Source organism: Poeciliopsis prolifica, unplaced genomic scaffold (genome assembly GCF_027474105.1).
Source record: "Poeciliopsis prolifica strain line A6 unplaced genomic scaffold, Auburn_PproV2 SCAFFOLD004, whole genome shotgun sequence".
Classification (NCBI taxonomy): Eukaryota; Metazoa; Chordata; class Actinopteri; order Cyprinodontiformes; family Poeciliidae; genus Poeciliopsis; species Poeciliopsis prolifica.
In genome coordinates, this window is record NW_026562379.1 from 19642682 (window position 1) to 19663416 (window position 20735).

Below are 20735 nucleotides of genomic sequence, written 5' to 3' on the forward strand. Positions count from 1 at the left end.
ATCCACCAGAGCTCCACCAGAAATCCACTAGAGATCCACCAGAGATCCACTAGAGATCCACCAGATGTTAATAAACCTGAGATCCACCAGAGATCCACCAGAGCTCCACCAGAGATCCACCAGATGTTAATAAACCTGAGATCCACCAGAGATCCACCAGAGCTCCACCAGAAATCCACTAGAGATCCACCAGAGATCCACCAGAGATCCACCAGATGTTAATAAACCTGAGATCCACCAGAGATCCACCAGAGCTCCACCAGAGATCCACTAGAGATCCACCAGAGATCCACCAGATGTTAATAAACCTGAGATCCACCAGAGATCCACCTGAGATCCACCAGAGCTCCACCAGAGATCCACTAGAGATCCACCAGATGTTAATAAACCTGAGATCCACCAGAGATCCACCAGAGCTCCACCAGAAATCCACTAGAGATCCACCAGAGATCCACTAGAGATCCACCAGATGTTAATAAACCTGAGATCCACCAGAGATCCACCAGAGCTCCACCAGAGATCCACCAGATGTTAATAAACCTGAGATCCACCAGAGATCCACCAGAACTCCACCAGAGATCCACTAGAGATCCACCAGAGCTCCACCAGAGATCCACTAGAGATCCACCAGAGATCCACCAGATGTTAATAAACCTGAGATCCACCAGAGATCCACCTGAGATCCACCAGAGCTCCACCAGAGATCCACTAGAGATCCACCAGATGTTAATAAACCTGAGATCCACCAGAGCTCCACCAGAGATCCACTAGAGATCCACCAGAGATCCACCAGATGTTAATAAACCTGAGATCCACCAGAGCTCCACCAGAGATCCACTAGAGATCCACCAGAGATCCACCAGATGTTAATAAACCTGAGATCCACCAGAGATCCACCAGAGATCCACCAGAGATCCACCAGAGATCCACCAGAGATCCACCAGAGATCCACCAGAGATCCACTAGAGATCCACCAGAGATCCACCAGATGTTAATAAACCTGAGATCCACCAGAGCTCCACCAGATGTTAATAAACCTGAGATCCACCAGAGCTCCACCAGAGATCCACTAGAGATCCACCAGAGATCCACCAGATGTTAATAAACCTGAGATCCACCAGAGATCCACCAGAGATCCACCAGAGATCCACCTGAGATCCACCAGAGATCCACCTGAGATCCACCAGAGATCCACCAGAGATCCACCAGAGATCCACCAGATGTTAATAAACCTGAGATCCACCAGAGATCCACCAGATGTTAATAAACCTGAGATCCACCAGAGATCCACCAGAGATCCACCAGAGATCCACCAGAGCTCCACCAGAAATCCACTAGAGATCCACCAGAGATCCACCAGATGTTAATAAACCTGAGATCCACCAGAGATCCACCAGAGCTCCACCAGAGATCCACTAGAGATTCACCAGAGATCCACTAGAGATCCACCAGAGATCCACCAGAGATCCACCAGATGTTAATAAACCTGAGATCCACCAGAAATCCACCAGAGATCCACCAGAGATCCACCAGAGCTCCACCAGAAATCCACTAGAGATCCACCAGAGATCCACCAGATGTTAATAAACCTGAGATCCACCAGAGCTCCACCAGAGCTCCACCAGAGATCCACTAGAGATTCACCAGAGATCCACTAGAGATCCACCAGAGATCCACCAGATGTTAATAAACCTGAGATCCACCAGAGATCCACCAGAGCTCCACCAGAGATCCACTAGAGATCCACCAGAGATCCACCAGATGTTAATAAACCTGAGATCCACCAGAGATCCACCAGAGCTCCACCAGAGATCCACCAGATGTTAATAAACCTGAGATCCACCAGAGATCCACCAGAGATCCACCAGATGTTAATAAACCTGAGATCCACCAGAGATCCACCAGAGATCCACCAGAGATCCACCTGAGACCCACCAGAGATCCCCCGCGGTCAATAATAGTAAAGTTCACCACATCCAAAGTCAAAGACAAAATATTAAAACGAGCTTGGCAAAAGAAAGGCTTCATGCTGAGGGAAAAAAGAATGTAATTATGCTCCACATGTGGTAAAACGGCGACGTGAGAACCTAAAAGTGAAGCGGGTCCTCACAGAAAAGAAGATCAAATTCCAAACCCTGTTCCCGGCCAAGTTGAGAGGATTCTACGAGAACAACATGCGTGTCTACAACTCTGCCGCTGAAGCAACAAAATCATGGTGGATCGAGGTTTTCAAATCACCGTCATCCAGCCATCCATGACGTGGGCTGACAAGATCAGGAACACCATGTGGACCAAATCGGGAAAGAACGACAAGGATCGCCCACGAAATGGATCGCGGGAGGATACAAGAAGAAACTGGACGAGTTTAGAAGAGGACAAACACAACCATAGAAGCAGATGGATCAAGCATATTCCGGTCTTTATTTGTTTTTATTATTATTGCTCTTCTGTCTGGATGTTATTTGGAGTCGGGACCACACCGAGAAAATGGATCGCTATCAACAGGTAACGCCACCAGAGGGCCTTTGAGCCACGGAGTTGCTGGTTCTCCCTCAAAAGCCTCACAAACTATTACACTGTTAACACTGTTAATACACTGACCAGTGGAAAGGAAGTCTTTAAATGCACATGTGTTAGCTTGGTTTACAAAGCTAAAATGTTCGATTTGTTCACATCTGTTTGTTATTGAGTAGACTAGGGTTGTCACTTATTTTACTTGTTCTGAATATCCAGTGATATGAATCCATTATCACCACTATGAATCACAACCTATCATATAAAATGAGTTCTTAACCCAATAAAAAGGGCAAAAATATTAGGAAAAATGAACAAAGAAAGAGCAGAGGTGGTGTTCCTCCAGGAAACCCATCTCTCAGAGGTTAAAGTTATAAATCAGGTCGTAGAAGGGCGGAGGCAACCTTAATATCCCAGAAGATCACATTTGAGATGATCCAGGAATATAAAGACAAAGATGGTAGATATCATATAGTAGTGGGCAGACTTGATGGACAAGAGATTACTTTTATTAATGTATATGTTCAGAGTGGACATTTTATTGACATGTCTTTGATATGGTGATGAATAAATCACATGGACTAGTAGTCTGTGGTGGAGGCTTTACTGTAAGACTAAATGCCTCTAAACAACCAGAGTTCATAGCAGTATAGGCAGGAAGATCAGGAAAACCCTCAGAGATCTGATGACGTTTGGCGTGAACTCAACCCCAGAAAGAGGAACGATGCGTTCTACTGAGCCATTTATATTCAAGAACTGATTACTTCTTCATGTACAACAGGAACTTAGGACAAGTGGGAAAATGTCATATTGGGCTGATGGACCTCTCTGATCATTGGCCTCTTTAAATTAAAGTAAATATTAACAAAACAAAATCCCCGTTTAGCATACTCAAGGGCAAAACTAAAGAAGATTTAAGACAAGAAATTCAGACACATATGCAGGACAGCGACAATGGAGAAGTCTCTCCTGTAATATTATGGGATGCATGTAAAGCTGCTCTAAGAGGGAAATAATTGCAAAATCGTCTCTTATAAAAAAACAAGACAAGAAAAATTAAATAAATTGGAACTTGAATTGGGGCTGCACAGTGGTGCAGTGGGTAGCTCTGTTGCCTTGCAGCAAGGAGGTCCTTGGTTCGATTCCCGGCCCGGGGTCTTTCTGCACGGAGTCTGCATGTTCTCCCTGTGCATGGTGGGTTCTCTCCGGTTCTCCGGCTTCCTCCACAGTAATTGGCCTTCCCTAATTCTCCCTATGTGTGAGTGCATGGTTGTTTGTTCTGTTTGTCTCTGTGTTGCCCTGCGACAGACTGGTGACCTGTCCAGGTGACCCCGCCCTGTCCAGGTGACCCCGCCCTGTCCAGGTGACCCCGCCCTGTCCAGGTGACCCCGCCCTGTCCAGGTGACCCCGCCCTGTCCAGGTGACCCCGCCTCTCGCCCGGAACGCAGCTGGAGCAGCAACTCCCGACCCCGTTAGGGAGAAGGATGATCGGAAAATGGATGGATGGAACTCGAATTGGCTGAATTGGAGAAAAAAAAATAAAATCAAAGTAGACTTAAAAACATTACAAAAAATAAAGCAAACCAGGGATGAAATCAATCAAGAATTACAGACCAATATACAGAAAAAACTCTTATTCTTAAGGTAGAGTTACTGTGAAACAAGCCCAAAGTCCTCAAAATTCTTGAGGACTGAATTTGAACGAATGAATCGTTGCTGCCTACAATATCAAATGAACAAAATGAAGCCCTGACCAAAAATATAACACCACAAGAAACTGAAAAAGCAATAAATAGATTAAAACTTAATAAATCACCGGGACCTGATGGATTTAATGCTGAGTGGTATCAGCTCTCCTGTTCTCCTGAGAACATTTAACTGGGTTCGAAATGGGACAGATTCCTAAATAAACTAAACTGTCAAATTACCATCCAATCAGCCTACTTAATGAAGATTATAAAATGTTCACATCATATTAGCCAAAAGACTAGAACATATCCTCCCAGAAATCATAAATTTAGACCAGACAGGGTTCATAAGGAACAGAGACAACATTAGAAGATACTGCTCATTCTTATACAGAGTCTTGTCCCAATTCTACTTTTCTAATAGATTTATAAAGATAATTCAGGAACTGTACAACAAACCTACAGGTAAGATTCGGATTAACGGGGATTATCAGAAGAAATAAAAATTGAACAAGGGTGCAGACAAAGATGTTCATGTCTGCACTGCTATTCCCCATTTTTATTGAACAATGGATTCGGCAAAGCACTAAGATACATGGCATAAAAATAACCCATAATGAACAAAAATTAGTGCTCTTTGTGGATGATATTTTAATCTGCTTGGCAAAATGGGAAGTTTTCAAATATTCACCCAACAATATTGATTCAGAAAATTTCAAAATAAATTGGAACATGGACTCAATTATATACTTGGAGTGATCATTCCTAAAGACCCAAGGAATATTGTCCCAGCAAACTATAACCCATTAATAACTCAAATTAAAAGTGACATATCCAGATGGAGCTTGTTGCCCTATCTGGGTCTCACGCAACGAACAGAAGCTTTCAAAATGATGATGCTGCCAAAAATACTTTACTTTTTTCAAACACTGCCAGTAGAACCAGCCAAATCTATGATCTAAGAAATTGACAAACCGATTTCAAGATTCATTTGGCAAGAGAAACAACCAAGGACCAGATTTAAAACTTTACAGCTGAGTAAAAGTAAAGGAGGCCTTGCACTTCCCAACATGAGAAACTACTACCAAGCAGCCCGAATAAACCCATTGGTGGAGATCTGTGACTCCTCCTACAAAGCAAGATGGAAGAGATTGAATGTATAAACAGTGGTGTCCCTTTGCAATTAGAAATATTGACTTCATAAAAGACCTTAAAGAACTCAATCCATGTTCTGAACCTGCATTTAAGACCTGGTCAAAACAATGAAGTCCTGTTTACCAGTCAGATGGTCCAAGATTTTACCCCAAATCAAACAGAAAATACTTTTAAAAATGGATTGAAAAGGGTTTGGTAAAATATAAACAATGACTTATTTCATAAAGGCTCCTGAGGACCTTTCAAGATATTAAGCAAAAATAGCAGCAAATCAGGCTGATTTGCTGCAGCAGCTGATTTGCTGCAGCAGCTGATTTGCTGCAGCAGCTGATTTGCTGCAGCAGCTGATTTGCTGCAGCAGCTGATTTGCTGCAGCAGCTGATTTGCTGCAGCAGCTGATTTGCTGTTTGCTGCTCAGCAACAAACATTATTTTACATCAACTTCTAAGTTATGAGAAACTTCATTTAAAATCATCTGGAGGCTCAGAACCGACCCGGTACCGGTACCAGAACCGACCCGGTACCGGTACCAGAACCGACCCGGTACCGGTACCAGAACCAACCCGGTACTGGTCCACATTCCAGGGCAGAAAGACTCACATGGTATAAATGACATGTTAGCTATTGGAGCTGAAGAGAAATGAATTGAATGTGTTTCTGCAGTGATTGCAGTTTTCTGACCTTTGACCTGCTGATTTTGGCTCATATGAATTTATTGAGTCTGAAAAGTTTCTGAATGTAGCAGCAAAGTCTCTGAGTTGCTAACAGTGAATATTAGCTGTAAATGTTGAGACTGACCTGGTCTGTCAGTCCAACTGTCTCTGCACAAGGACAGAGATGATGGACATCATGATGGACATCAGATCAGCTTCACATGTCAGAATCGGCCGATTACGATGCCCCAAAATGAAGGACATCTACTGCTCCAGTTTACAGATATAGAGCTTACAGATCTAGAGTTTATAGAGAAAGTGTTTATAGATCTAGAGTTTATAGAGAAAGTGTTTATAGATCTAGAGTTTATAGATCTAGAGTTTATAGAGAAAGTGTTTATAGATCTAGAGTTTATAGAGAAAGTGTTTATAGATCTAGAGTTTATAGAGAAAGTGTTTATAGATCTAGAGTTTATAGAGAAAGTGTTTATAGATCTAGAGTTTATAGAGAAAGTGTTTATAGATCTAGAGTTTATAGAGAAAGTGTTTATAGATCTAGAGCTTATAGATCTAGAGTTTATAGATCTAGAGTTTATAGAGAAAGTGTTCATAGATCTAGAGTTTATAGAGAAAGTGTTTATAGATCTAGAGCTTATAGATCTAGAGTTTATAGAGAAAGTGTTTATAGATCTAGAGTTTATAGAGAAAGTGTTTATAGATCTAGAGTTTATAGAGAAAGTGTTTATAGATCTAGAGCTTATAGAGAAAGTGTTTATAGATCTAGAGTTTATAGAAAGTGTTTATAGATCTAGAGTTTATAGAGAAAGTGTTTATAGATCTAGAGTTTATAGATCTAGAGTTTATAGAGAAAGTGTTTATAGATCTAGAGCTTATAAAGTGTTCATAGATCTAGAGCTTATAGATCTAGAGTTTATAGATCTAGAGTTTATAGAGAAAGTGTTCATAGATCTAGAGTTTATAGAGAAAGTGTTCATAGATCTAGAGCTTATAGATCTAGAGTTTATAGAGAAAGTGTTTATAGATCTAGAGTTTATAGAGAAAGTGTTCATAGATCTAGAGCTTATAGATCTAGAGTTTATAGAGAAAGTGTTCATAGATCTAGAGTTTATAGAGAAAGTGTTCATAGATCTAGAGCTTATAGATCTAGAGTTTATAGAGAAAGTGTTCATAGATCTAGAGTTTTTAGAGAAAGTGTTTATAGATCTAGAGTTTATAGAGAAAGTGTTTATAGATCTAGAGTTTTTAGAGAAAGTGTTTATAGATCTAGAGTTTATAGAGAAAGTGTTTATAGATCTAGAGTTTATAGAGAAAGTGTTTATAGATCTAGAGCTTATAGATCTAGAGTTTATAGAGAAAGTGTTCATAGATCTAGAGCTTATAGATCTAGAGTTTATAGATCTAGAGTTTATAGAGAAAGTGTTTATAGATCTAGAGCTTATAGATCTAGAGTTTATAGATCTAGAGTTTATAGAGAAAGTGTTTATAGATCTAGAGTTTATAGATCTAGAGTTTATAGATCTAGAATTTATAGATTTGTTTTACAGTAAATTATTTATACTTTATTTTAATGATGATTTTCAGTATTTTGAAGTTTCTAATGTCTGATGAAACAAAAAATTTTTCTGGTAAAAATATGGATTAAATAATGAAAACAGTAGAAAACATGATTAGATTACATTACAATAATTATAATAATGTGAAGTTGAAAGTGATGAACTTTATAGCAGTTTTAGGGATTATTATAGGCAATAAACTCAGTATTAGACATAAATATTCAGTATTTATGTCTAATACTGAATATATTAGACATAAAGTTGCCAAAACTACTGGAATGTTGTTTACAATACAAGGTTGAATAAATGCTAAAGGTTTGCCTTATTTGCCTAAGAAATCTCAGAAAATGCAAGTAAAACATCATTTTAGTGAAGTTGCAAAAAAGCCACTAGGCTTATTAATAATGTGGATATCATGAGCCAATTAATAAACTCTTTATTCTAATAAAACTTTAAAGATATCGTACATAGAAAACTATTATCTATAAAGCTCTGAACAAACATTTTGCTTCTGGTGGAGAAATGATTTAAGAGAAGAGAATAAATATAATTTATGAGGTTTGTTAATATCTGAGGATTGAGATTAAAACTAAAACAACCTTAACATGTAAAATGATGAACTGTTAGTAGATCCATGTTGTTTCTGCTTTAGCTGCAGAGGAACAGAAGTTTTTCTCTGATTCATCCGGATGCGTTTTGGTAAATGATGGTTTTGTTTATTATCATTTTTGTTTCAAGTTGATAATTTACCAACGTGACCTGAACTGATGTTGGCATCGTTGCATCAATTGGATGAAGCATCGAAAAACAGATTTCTAAGTTATTTAGACAACGTTTATTGCATTTAGGTTTTATTGAATCTGTTCGTTTAGGAAAGTATTCACACCCTGGAACTTTTGCACATTTTGCCTCATTATAACCATAAACATAAGAATATTTCATTGGAATTGAATGTAATTCAATTGTGAAGTACAAAGAAAATTAAACCTGATTCAACACAATTTTTACAAATAAACTGAAAAGTGTGGTGTGTAAATGTATTTACTCTGAATTCAACCAGCTGCCTTCAGAAGTTGCTTGATGGTTGATAATGACTCTCTGAGTCCAGCTGTGTGTAATCTGATCTAATCTAATCTAATCTAATCTAATCTAATCTAATCCCAGTGATATCCCAGCTGCTCTGTGACGCCTCAGAGGTTCAGAGATGATCTGGAGCAGCAGAGCGCTCCAGGGGTTTAGAGCAGGCTGAGCTGAGGGTTTCAGGGTCCAATCAGAACCCAGAGTCTGATTGGACTGAAGGTCCAATCAGACTCTGGGTTCTGATTGGACTGAAGGTCCAATCAGAACCCAGAGTCTGGCCCTAATATTCTAATGAGACAAAATATGGAAAAGCTGGAGTGGTGAAAACTTCTGGCCACCTTGAATCATTTATCAGAGCTGAATTGATTCTGTTTGGACTGAGAGTCAAAAATGGTCAAAATTGTTCAAACCAAACAGAAACATTTTTTATTTTGAAAGCTCAACAGCCATTTTGTTTCTGATTTTTAGGGTCAGATTTATTGCTGAGTCGGTAAAGTTGCTGTAAATAACCCGGCCCGTCGGGGTTCGGGTCGGGGTTCGGGTCGGAGGCCCGGGTCGGGGTTCGGGTCGGGGTTGGGGTCGGGGTTGGGGTCGGGGTTCGGGTTGGGGTTGGGGTCGGGGTTCGGGTCGGGGTTCGGGTCGGGTTTCGGGTCGGGGTTGGGGTCGGGGTTGGGGTCGGGGTTGGGGTCGGGGTTCGGGTCAAGGTTCGGGTCGGAGGCCCGGGTCGGGTCGGGTCGGGGTTCGGGTCGGGGTTGGGGTCGGGGTTGGGGTCGGGGTTGGGGTCGGGGTTCGGGTCGGAGGCCCGGGTCGGGGTTGGGTCGGGGTTCGGGTCGGGGTTTGGGTCGGGGTTCGGGTCGGGGTTGGGGTCGGGGTTCGGGTCGGGTTCGGGTCGGGTTTCGGGTCGGGGTTGGGGTCGGGGTTGGGGTCGGGGTTGGGGTCGGGGTTCGGGTCAAGGTTCGGGTCGGAGGCCCGGGTCGGGGTTGGGGTCGGGGTTGGGGTCGGGGTTGGGGTCGGGGTTGGGGTTGGGGTTGGGGTCGGGGTTGGGGTCGGGGTTGGGGTCGGGGTTGGGGTCGGGGTTGGGGTTGGGGTTCGGGTCGGGTTCGGGTCGGGTTTCGGGTCGGGGTTCGGGTCGGAGGCCCGGGTCGGGGTTGGGGTCGGGGTTCGGGTCGGAGGCCCGGGTTGGGGTTCGGGTCGGGGTTCGGGTCGGAGGCCCGGGTCGGGGTTGGGGTCGGGGTTCGGGTCGGAGGCCCGGTTGTTGGGGTTCGGGTCGGGGTTCGGGTCGGAGGCCCAGGTCGGGGGGGTCGGGGTTGGGGTCGGGGTTCGGGTCGGGGTTGGGGTCGGGGTTGGGGTCGGGGTTCGGCTGTTTACCCCAAACCAAAAGCAACAGACCTCAGAGCTAAACACAGTAACAGACAACGTCTCTCAGCAGAAGGGGTTCTGGTTCGAGGACGGCGCGGCTCAGCTAGCGACACGCCGCTCTCCCGGGAGTCGGACATGAACTCACGCTCGGTGCAGTAGTTGCCCTGCCAGCCCTCCAGGCAGTGGCGCCGGCCCCGGGAGTCGCAGTCGTAATGGCCGAAGTCGTCGCTGCGCGGCCGGCACAGGGTGGAGCAGTCGTCGCCGTGGTAATTCTCCATGCACACCACCCGGTAGGAGAAGCTCAGTTCGCTCTGGTCGGCCTGGTGGAGCTGCTGCGACCACTCCTCCCCGACCGCCTGGCTGCCGAGGCGGGTCGCCCGGATCAGCATCCGCGGCTGGTCGCCTGGGCAACAAGCAGACACAAACATCAGCCTCTTCCGACCGCTTCGACTTTCCAGAGGAAAACTTTCCCAGCATCCTCTGCTGTATCTGCGGGCCAGATGTTTCCACCTCTAACCGGGAAGATTAAAGTTCAACCGAAACTTTCAGAATCAATAAAAACAGAAGATAAACCTGATCATTTTATTCATCTGAATCCCTAAAGATTAGAACATTTCTTTCCTCAAAAAGGATCAAAACCCAAATAACAAACAGCGGGACGTTGTGAACATGTTTTCTGTCGCCCCCTGGCGGCCAGGACGCGCCGCTGCGCCGCTCAGCTCGTTACCTGTGGACTTTACACCTGAGGAATCTGCGGTCCAAACCTCCAGAATCAGCGAGAAGGAGCCCTGCGGCGAGACGATCATCAATAATCAATCACCCGTCAGTGACGTGCTGACGTCACACGGCTTGTTTTCACACTTTTCTGCAAACATTTTTAAATCATTTCTATTCTGATTCACACAGAACCGTTCACCTAAACGGAACCGGTTCGGTTCCGGTCACTCACCGGCCACTTGAAGGAGACGTTCACCTTCATGGGCGCGCTCCCGGAGATGGAGCCGGGGTCCGCGGGGAGCGCGGCGCTGCTCGCGTTCCCGTACGTGCACGGCGGCTCGGGGCTGATGACGCTCTGCGAATGTTTGAGGCACATGCGGAAAAAGATGCGGCAGTCCGGGTTCTGGTCGCAGATGCTGCGGGAGCTCCTGACGGTCTGGACCTTCAGCTCGAACACGGCCTTGGTGGACCGAACCTGGAGGAGGGGAGGGAAACTTCAGTCTCTGTGCGTAAAGGCGCGGGACTCCCGGTCCGGTCCGGTCCGGCAGAACCTGTCGGAATCACTCACCGTCTGCACCGGCACCGCCAGCAGGAGCAGGAACAACCGCAACATGTCGCAGCGCCGCCGGCCCGATGCTCGCTGATCTGCGCCAAAAATCAAATGAAAAAACTGCGGAGGAACAAAAGCAGAAGCGCAGCGAGAGAAGAAGAAGGAAAAGTAGAAAACGTCGCAGCAGAAGAAGAAGACGCGGTTTCAGGTCTGATCGACTTTCTGCGCTGAAAAGAAACTGAAGTGCGGCAGTTTGAACTCTGGACTGCGGCAGCTGCGCTTCACCTCCGCTTTATAGAGGGGGGGGCGGAGCCGGGGGAAGGGGGAGGGGGCTCCTGAACCACAGCAGGTCGGTTCCGATCCAGGATGGATCTCCTGTTCTGGTGTAATAACAGTAGCTCTACAGGTTCGGTCCGGACCGACCCAGAACCTGACCTGCTTCCAGATCATCAACTTCTGGTTCTGAATCACGTCACACTCAACAAACAGTTCTGAACACTGTGGTTCCGTTTGGACCCGTCCTCTTCTGAATGGCTCCAGAACCGAACTTGTTCAGGCAGCCAATCAGGAAGCAGCTCTCATCTGATCACCCGACCCAACAGAACTGACACCAAACTTCTGGTTCTGGAGGTCAGCGCGAAATGGACCGGTTCTGGTTCTGGAGCCGTTCCTCTGGATGCAGAAGCAGAACTTGGTTCTGAGGTCAGGAGGTTCGGTCTGCTCTCACCTGGACCGAACCTCGTCCAGCTGCAGGTTCTGGAGATTCAGACCAGAAGCTGCAGCTGGTTCTAACAGAACTTTCTGGGCTGAAACCAGAACCGCTGAGTGTTCGGTGCCAGGTGAGCCGCGGACAGGTAAGCTCAGCCTGTGCGCATGCTCATCTGTTACCTGAGAAAGCAGCGCGTGCAACGGCACGAGACGCTCACACGCACGCGCCTCCATCATGAAGGAGCGATGAGTGACGGCAGAGCGCGTGCGGCTCTCCGGGGACAGGTAGAGCAGTGCGCACGCGCCGCCAGAAAGCGTCATCAGACTGATTATTTGCGCATATTCGATAGCGGGTCTTCTGCGGATGTTGTGACGCTTTCAGCGCGTGTTGCGAACCTCGGCGGCGCTTTGATGTTAGAAATGACAAAGCCCGGTTCCGTCTCTGATTGGCTGCTGGTCAGCTGACCGTCCTTTCATCCTGCTTTCTCACCTCCTTCTGTCTGCGGGTGTGAAACTCGCTGCGCCGTTTGGCGCACGAGCTTTTGTTGAGGTGAGAACTGATGCGTGCGGCGCGTGCCCGCCCGGAGGAGGAGGCGGTTGCCCTGGAGACCGCGGGAAGCTCTGCTGAGGCGCCGGAACCGGCACCGGAACCGACACGCGCGCGGAGCAAAGCGGCGCGAGGACGTAATGGACCGAAACTAACTGCTGATCCGAAAGAAGAACCGGTTCCTTACTGCCAGGAACTGGGTCTTGAACAGAATCGTAGTTCTGGACCAGGATGGGTCCAAAATGTTCCTGAGCTTCAACATGGAATAACCACAGAGCTGGTTCTGGTTCTGATGGACCTCAGGTCCAGCAGAACTCAACAAGAACTGAGATTTCTCCGTTTCAATAGGAAACGTATCACCTAAAGGTCAGAGGTCACATGTGGACCCTCTGATTCAATATCCATATGATCCCAGCAGGAAATAAGACCAGATGATAGCAGCTCAGACTTCATGGGTTCTACAGGACCCGGTTCTACACGACCCGGTTCTGCACAGCCCGGTTCTACACGACCCGGTTCTGCACCAGCAGAGCTTTATGTCCCAGCCTCTTCTCTACAACCAGTTTTTTGCATTTCCGGTCCAGAGTGTAACGTTTCCGGTCAGTGAATCCCAGGCCGGTTGGATTATTATGGTCTGGATTATCATTTTTTGTTGTCTCGTGATTCTGTTTTGATTTTTTTCAAAGTAAAGTAACATATTTGATCATATTGAACCAAATGGAAAGTTTAAAGCGCTTCAGGCGAGCTGCGCGGTCCGGACCCGGTTCTGACCCGGTTCTGATCCATGTCAACAGGATCACAGCAGGTTCCCCTCCCTCCGCCTGCGTGGGAGCGAGTGGAGTGTGAAGCGCGTGGGGTTTTCACACCTACCTGCTGAGCGCCTGGCAGGTGCCAACAAGCCGCGCGGAAGGCCTCCTGTTCCCGCCACGCGCCGCGGCCTTCCGCGCCCCCCGCGGCGGCGCGCGCACTTCGCGGCCTCGTGCGAAGTGCGGCTTTTGTTTGGCGCAGCTGGTTGCGGGACGAGCTGCGGGTGTGAAGCGAAGGTGTTGCGGCTTCCTGACTCCCACAGTTTGCTGCGGAGCCGAACCCGGCGCAGGTTCTGGTTCTGACCCAGCAGCTTCCGTTGCCGCACAGAACCGCGTCCGGCCCGGTTCAGCCAACCGAACCAAAGGGTAGAACCGAACCAGAACCGCTGACCCAGTAACGGAACATTCATAAAGTGGAGATTCTGCTGAAACCCAACAGAACCGACTTTTACTTGAACTGCTGCCAGAAGGTTCTGATGAACCGTCTGGTTCCGACCAGAACCGGCCCGGTCTTCGCAGCTCTACTCACACATCGGCTCTCAGAACCAGCAGGTCCAATCATCATCATCATCATCATCACTTCTGATTCAATAGTTTCAGGTTCCATTGAGGTTCTGGTCCGGCTAAAAGTATTCCAGGTTCTGACCCAACAGAACCGGGCTAACAGTGAAAATGTTTACATTCAATCTGGAAACCAAAGTTCTGATAAAATTCTGATCCAAAACTAAAGTTTCATGTTTAATCTTGGTCTTCATGGACGGTTCCGCCTCAGATTTGGACCAGAACTCCATCAGGTGTCCAACAGAACCAACGGGCCCACAGCATGACGTTCTGATGACTCAATCGCAGTTATCAATCAATAATCAATAATATCAGTGTTCTGGTTGAAAATCTAGTTTATTCCAGTAAATATCAGAATATTACATCAGAGCAATGAAAAGTTCTGGTTCTGATCCGGCTGAGGGACGGGCCAGCAGAGACTGGCTGCTCACAGCTGCGTCCAAGCAGAGAAAGTTGAGTGGAAGGAAGAAGGCTGAGTTTATTATTCAACTTTTTATTGGTCTGATGTTCTGAAGGTCCGGTTCCAACCCAGAACCGGGCCTGCCGGGCTCAGCTGGTGGAAAATCACACCACGTTTGTTGCGTTCGGAGCTTTATGAGCCGACAGAAAGCTTCGGAACCGCAGCAGCAGCTCCTCCAGCGGTTCCGGTCCGGTCCAACGTCCACCAGAACCGCCGCTCACATTTAAACATCAGTGATTTATTCTGTACTGTCAGAGTTACTGCGCCCCCTGCAGGACGGGGGGAACCGATACCAGGTCCGGTCCAGGGTGGAGGAGGGAACCAGAGCTGGTTCTGGTTCAGCCGCCGACCTCCAGCAGGTCCAAACTCACCTGGGTCCAATCAGGACACACAGAGAGGAAGGGGGCCGGGGCTTCCAGAGCCCCGCTCCGCTTCCAGAACCCGCTCCGCTTCCAGAACCCGCCTTCTGGGTCGGGGGGCTGCGGGCCTCACTGCTGCTTGGAGCGCCAGAACCGGGTCGCGATGGAGCCCAGAGAGAGAGGCGGCTTCTTCTGCTGGGAGAGGTCCGCCAGGCGCTGCTGCTCCTCCTGCCAGGGTGACACCGGGTCAGAACCAGAACCACAACAGAACCGGGTCAGAACCAGAACCGTCCCACCTGGGCCAGCTGGGCCTGGCGGCGTTTGAAGGCCTCGATGGGGTCGTCCTCCAGGGCGTAGTTCTCCAGGACGCTGCGCACGTCGTCCACACCGCTCAGAGCGATTGCTGCAGGGAGGGAAACCCACCGGGTCAGGTCCGGGTCGGGTCCAGAACCGGGTCGGTCCCGGACCCGACCGGTTCTGGAACGTCGCAGCTTTCTGCTCATATCTGGACCAAACCTGGCGCTGAAACGCTTCAGAAAATCTGAGTAACTGGAAACAGAAAGAATTGAATCTGGATCCAGTTGATGTTCGGTTCTGGTTCTGGATCATTTTAAACGGGTCAAACAGTCCAGATGTTCTGCTGGTTTATTTTCCCTTTAAGGTTCTGATTATTGAAAGAAAATTGAAATAATGTGAGAAAATCTCATCATAATTTAGAGAAATTGTTCTGCTTTAGCTCTGGGCTAAAAATGCAATGCTGACCCATTCGAACCCATCAGAACTTTGATTCTGTTGAGAGATCCAAACGGGCCGAGCCGCCTCCTCTTTTGAAATCCTGATTTAGTTTACTCGTTTCACATTTCTGATCATTTTGAACTAAAATTAATTAAGTTCTGGCTCAGGTCCAGAACCAGAGCCGCCGGGTCGGGTCCAGATCCGCTCACCCTTCAAGAAGTTGGCGAGGTCGTAGAGGGTCCGGTCGTCGGAGTTTCCGTCCCACTTCCTGAGCGCCAGGCCGTTGAAGGGCTGCAGCTGGAACGCCTCGCGCTTGCAGTCCACCACGATCACCTTGCTGCTGGCCCGGTTCAGACACGACACGTCCTGCAAGACAGACGGGTCAGAACCGGCCGACTGGGACCTGACCCCACGCGGTCGCCCGCTGTTCTGCTCAGCGATGCCTCCTGGGGGCCCGGAGGCCCCGTAGCAGGTCAGTGTTCCTCTAAGGAGCCACCAGTAGAGAAGCAGGAAGAACCGAAACATGCAGGATACTGGGCCTCCAGAACCCGCGGGGGGCCTCCAGAACCCGCGGGGGGCCTCCAGAACCCGCGGGGGGCCTCCACAACCCGCGGGGGGCCTCCAGAACCCGCGGGGGGCCTCCAGAACCCGCGGGGGGCCTCCAGAACCTGCGGGGGGGCCTCCAGAACCTGCGGGGGGGCCTCCAGAACCTGCGGGGGCCTCCAGAACCTGCGGGGGGGCCTCCAGAACCTGCGGGGGGGCCTCCAGAACCTGCGGGGGCCTCCAGAACCTGCGGGGGGCCTCCAGAACCCGCGGGGGGCCTCCAGAACCCGCGGGGGGCCTCCACAACCCGCGGGGGCCTCCACAACCCGCGGGGGCCTCCACAACCCGCGGGGGCCTCCACAACCCGCGGGGGGCCTCCAGAACCCGCGGGGGGCCTCCAGAACCTGCGGGGGGGCCTCCAGAACCCGCGGGGGCCTCCAGAACCTGCGGGGGGGCCTCCAGAACCGCGGGGGGGCCTCCAGAACCCGCGGGGGCCTCCACAACCGCGGGGGGCCTCCACAACCCGCGGGGGGCCTCCACAACCCGCGGGGGGCCTCCAGAACCCGCGGGGGGCCTCCAGAACCTGCGGGGGGGCCTCCAGAACCCGCGGGGGGCCTCCAGAACCCGCGGGGGCCTCCAGAACCCGCGGGGGCCTCCAGAACCTGCGGGGGGGCCTCCAGAACCCGCGGGGGCCTCCACAACCCGCGGGGGGCCTCCAGAACCCGCGGGGGGCCTCCAGAACCTGCGGGGGGGCCTCCAGAACCCGCGGGGGGCCTCCACAACCCGCGGGGGGCCTCCAGAACCCGCGGGGGGCCTCCAGAACCTGCGGGGGGGCCTCCAGAACCTGCGGGGGGGCCTCCAGAACCCGCGGGGGGCCTCCAGAACCTGCGGGGGGGCCTCCAGAACCCGCAGGGGCCTCCACAACCCGCGGGGGCCTCCACAACCCGCGGGGGGCCTCCACAACCCGCGGGGGGCCTCCAGAACCCGCGGGGGGCCTCCAGAACCTGCGGGGGGGCCTCCAGAACCCGCGGGGGGCCTCCAGAACCCGCGGGGCCTCCAGAACCCGCGGGGGGCCTCCAGAACCCGCGGGGGGCCTCCACAACCCGCGGGGGCCTCCACAACCCGCGGGGGCCTCCACAACCCGCGGGGGCCTCCACAACCCGCGGGGGGCCCACAGGTAAAACTTTCTGACTGGACATAAACCATCTAAAAATTCCCTCATCAGAAAACTGAAAATAATAATACATCGATTTCTGTTGTTTCACAGCAGGGGTCCCCAAAGTGGGTCCCTGAGGGCCGACATCCTCAGTTCTCTCTGGTTTAACTGGATCGACCGATGGCTCGTCAAGCCCAGTTCACGCTACACGGTTTTGTGGCCCGGTTCTGAGTTCTGTCACCGATCGTCCTGTAGTGTGAGATGTGCTACGACTGACCGGGTCCAGTTGGCACAACGGTGGAACCGCTAATCAGGGATATTCAACATGTTTGATCGTGTTGGCTCGTTTGCCTGGTAGCCAATCAGAAAGCGGCGTGACGTAAGCATGGTGGGGAATCCCAGAACAGCTGGCATGGAGCAACTCAGAGTGCGCTGGACATCTGAAGATCGTTTGCAGGTGGAAAGAACGCGAATGTTCATTTAACATTTCGTCTGAAGAGAATCACAACAGAAATGACAAAGAAAGAAGCTGGAGCCAAATGGACCCGGAAGCTTCTGCTGCTGTTAGAGCTGATGAATGAAATGAGCTTTGGAGGGAATTAGATCTCATCAAACCATCAGTAAAGCGTTATCCTTGTTCAGAGCAGCTATTGGATCTGTTTAAATCTAAATTATTGCATCTGGTTTAGAAGTGCATTCTGACCTCTGGCTGAAATGGGGCATTTGATTTCATTCTGTAGTAATAATGCAACAGAGAAAAATACAAAAACTGTTATGCTGTGTTATTCTCTTTGTAGTCTAGATACAGGAGCAAATAGAGAAAAAGATATAAGTGCAGAAATATTGCGCAGCTTCAGGAGCGATGATATAATAATTACCATTAATTCCCATTTGGGTTTCAATTAAAGGAGCTGGAATATGTTAACCTTTCGCAGTCAATTGGAGGGAAACAGGAAAACTGATGAACAGGAAGTGCTGTCTTCTAGTTTCAGCTACTCTTCAGTCATTGAGTTTCTGAAACAATCCAGTATATGCAGATGTTCTGTTGGTCAGCGTTAAACGGTAACGGTTAATTAAACGAGAAAACCGAAAAAATGTACAAATTAAAAGCAGTATTTCTGTATTTATGAGGAAAAAAAGCTCTTCCTTATTGTGGTTCTTGCTCCAGTTCTTCATCCAACGCTTTGATTTTTGCTGACGTCCTTTTTGGGTTAAAATAAATCCACAAACTCAAGTTACTGCTTCAACGTCGTCCATGTTTATTCACTCTGAATTCAGGTGTGCAGAAGTTGAAGGGATTTCAGATCTGGACCTGGAACGTCCTGAACCGTCAAACCTCCCATTTTAAATGGGCCAGCGTCTCACGTTTGGAGAATCGGCCGACGATTCTACAGTGGAGTCGTGTGAACTGGACTTCACAGGCGTCAGAAGAACATTGACATTCTGAAAAGGTTGTGACTGAAACCAACATGCAGGATGTCGGCCCTCCAGGACCCACTTTGGGGACCCGTTCCACACAAACACCACAGATAAAGCCATCGACAGTCAGAACCTGCCAGACAGACCGGTTCTGGACCCGGAAGCTGACCTTGACATGGTGACCCTCCATGTAGCGCGTGGCGTCCCTGAAGAGGCGGTACATGACGAAGCCCTGCGGGTCGATGCTGTCGATCAGAGGGTACGCCGTCTGCGAACACAAACACAGCCCGGCTCGGTTCTGACCCGTCGCTGCAGGACGGCGCCGTGTGACCCGCTGTGTTCGGGTCGCTCACCATGCCCGTCTCGGCCGTGAAGATGACGATCTCGTAGAGCGGCGCCAGCTGCTGGAACAGGAAGTCGATGCCGGGCCTCTTCTTGAAGCGCCACCCGGTGGACAGCTGGGCACAGAGCACAACGATCGGGTTACAGGTTCCGACCGACCCGGTTCACAGCAGAACCGGAGAAAATCGGAGGCTCCGACGCAAGCCGCAGCACAGGTCAAAGGTCATAGAGAGACCCACCGACCACTCCGGGTGCAGCAGAACGTCGGTCAGCTCCAGAACCAGAGTGTACGGCGGCTGGTAGTACGGCTCCTTCAGCGGGTCGGGAAGCAGCTTCGGACTCGTCGGCTCGATGATCATCTGGAGGACAGACGGCAAAGCTGCAGAACCTTCCAGAACCACGCAGGACCTGCAGAACTTCCTGAATCTGGTTCTGCTGGGAAACAATCCCCTGGTGGAAGGTTCTGATCCAGTCCGGAGGAACCAGAACCAGCCATTTTGCCGCTCCTGGTTCCAGAAGAACCAGCTGGCGGTTCTGCTCACCTGTCGGTAGTCCTTGAAGTACTTGTAAGTTCTCCTGAGCTGCTGGACGACGGGCGGATCTGGAACAGAACACAACACCCATCAGAACCCAAACCCGCCACAGGTTCTGCTGACCGGTTCTGATGCCCTTTCAACCAGCCTGGCTCAGTTCTGCTGGGCTTTCTGGGTTTTCCATCAGGACTATGCAGCACCAGAACCCCGTCGCTACCGGGTCGGGTCAGTGGGGATAAGAATCCGATCCGATGACAACGGCTGAATGAGCCGACACACACACACACACACACACACACACACACACACACACACACACACACACACACACACACAACCACACACACACACACACACAGACACACACACACAGACAGACACACACACACACACACACACAAACACACACAGACACACACACACACACAGAGACACACAAACACACACAGACACACACAGAGACACACACACACAGACACACACACACAGACAGACACACACACAGTCACACACACACACACACTCACATACACACACACACACAGTCACACACACACACACACACAGTCACACACACACACACACACAGTCACACACACACACACACACACACACAGTCACACACACACACCAGAGCGGAGTGCTGATCCAGAGGAACTCCTCCTCCCAGAGTTCATTTATTTTCCTCCAGCACCTGGAAGGTTTCAGGCGTATGAATACTTTTGCTGTTCGACCGGTGTTCTGGTTCTGCGGGGGTCCAAAACATACTTTAGATGTTCAGTTTGGGGTTCAAAAGGTTCTAGACGCCCAAAACCAGCCGGACTAAACGCACGCAGTCATGTGTTCGTCTGACTGATCAGGAAACTCCAAACAGACTCACCTTTATCAAACTCATCAGGAATCTGCAGGACAAACAGCAGAAGAAGAAATGAATCATTAATCAAAGAATCATTCAATGAATCGTTTCATCAGTGCAGCCTGGATCTGAATCAAAAGACTCGTCCAGCGGAGGGCTCCACCTGGTGGCCAAACACGGAACTGCAGCTGGACCAGGTACACGACCTGGTGACCTTTAAACCCCGTGGAGGGTCCAGGTTCTGTTTGAGCCCAATGTGAGACTCAGTAAGTTTGCTGCTGTATTTCACATCATTTTATAAAAACACATTTCTGTTAAAACTAATAATCACAACATGAGGAAGAACAGCAGTTTTTCCTTCCAACTACTGCAGCTGTCTGTGTGTGTGTCTGTGTGTGTGTGTGTCTGTGTGTGTGTGTC

The 20735-nt window shown here is 49.4% G+C and overlaps 2 protein-coding genes across 2 annotated transcripts in view; both read right to left on the reverse strand.

The window, feature by feature from the left end:
• dlc (deltaC) overlaps nt 1-11540 on the reverse strand; it is a 279279-nt gene extending 267739 nt beyond the window's left edge. The window contains exons 1-4 of the mRNA XM_055028460.1: nt 11309-11540; nt 10973-11215; nt 10751-10811; nt 10169-10426 (exon numbers count right to left, since the gene is read on the reverse strand). Of these exons, the coding sequence (XP_054884435.1) occupies nt 10169-10426; nt 10751-10811; nt 10973-11215; nt 11309-11353 (607 nt within the window). The 5' untranslated portion in view covers nt 11354-11540. The remainder of the gene's footprint in view (nt 1-10168; nt 10427-10750; nt 10812-10972; nt 11216-11308) is intronic.
• A 3205-nt stretch (nt 11541-14745) lies between these two features.
• Nucleotides 14746-20735, reverse strand: part of timm50 (translocase of inner mitochondrial membrane 50 homolog (S. cerevisiae)) — a 14740-nt gene continuing 8750 nt past the window's right edge. The window contains exons 4-11 of the mRNA XM_055028469.1: nt 20340-20361; nt 19469-19527; nt 19166-19285; nt 18938-19042; nt 18754-18852; nt 15676-15832; nt 15028-15134; nt 14746-14959 (exon numbers count right to left, since the gene is read on the reverse strand). Of these exons, the coding sequence (XP_054884444.1) occupies nt 14861-14959; nt 15028-15134; nt 15676-15832; nt 18754-18852; nt 18938-19042; nt 19166-19285; nt 19469-19527; nt 20340-20361 (768 nt within the window). The 3' untranslated portion in view covers nt 14746-14860. The remainder of the gene's footprint in view (nt 14960-15027; nt 15135-15675; nt 15833-18753; nt 18853-18937; nt 19043-19165; nt 19286-19468; nt 19528-20339; nt 20362-20735) is intronic.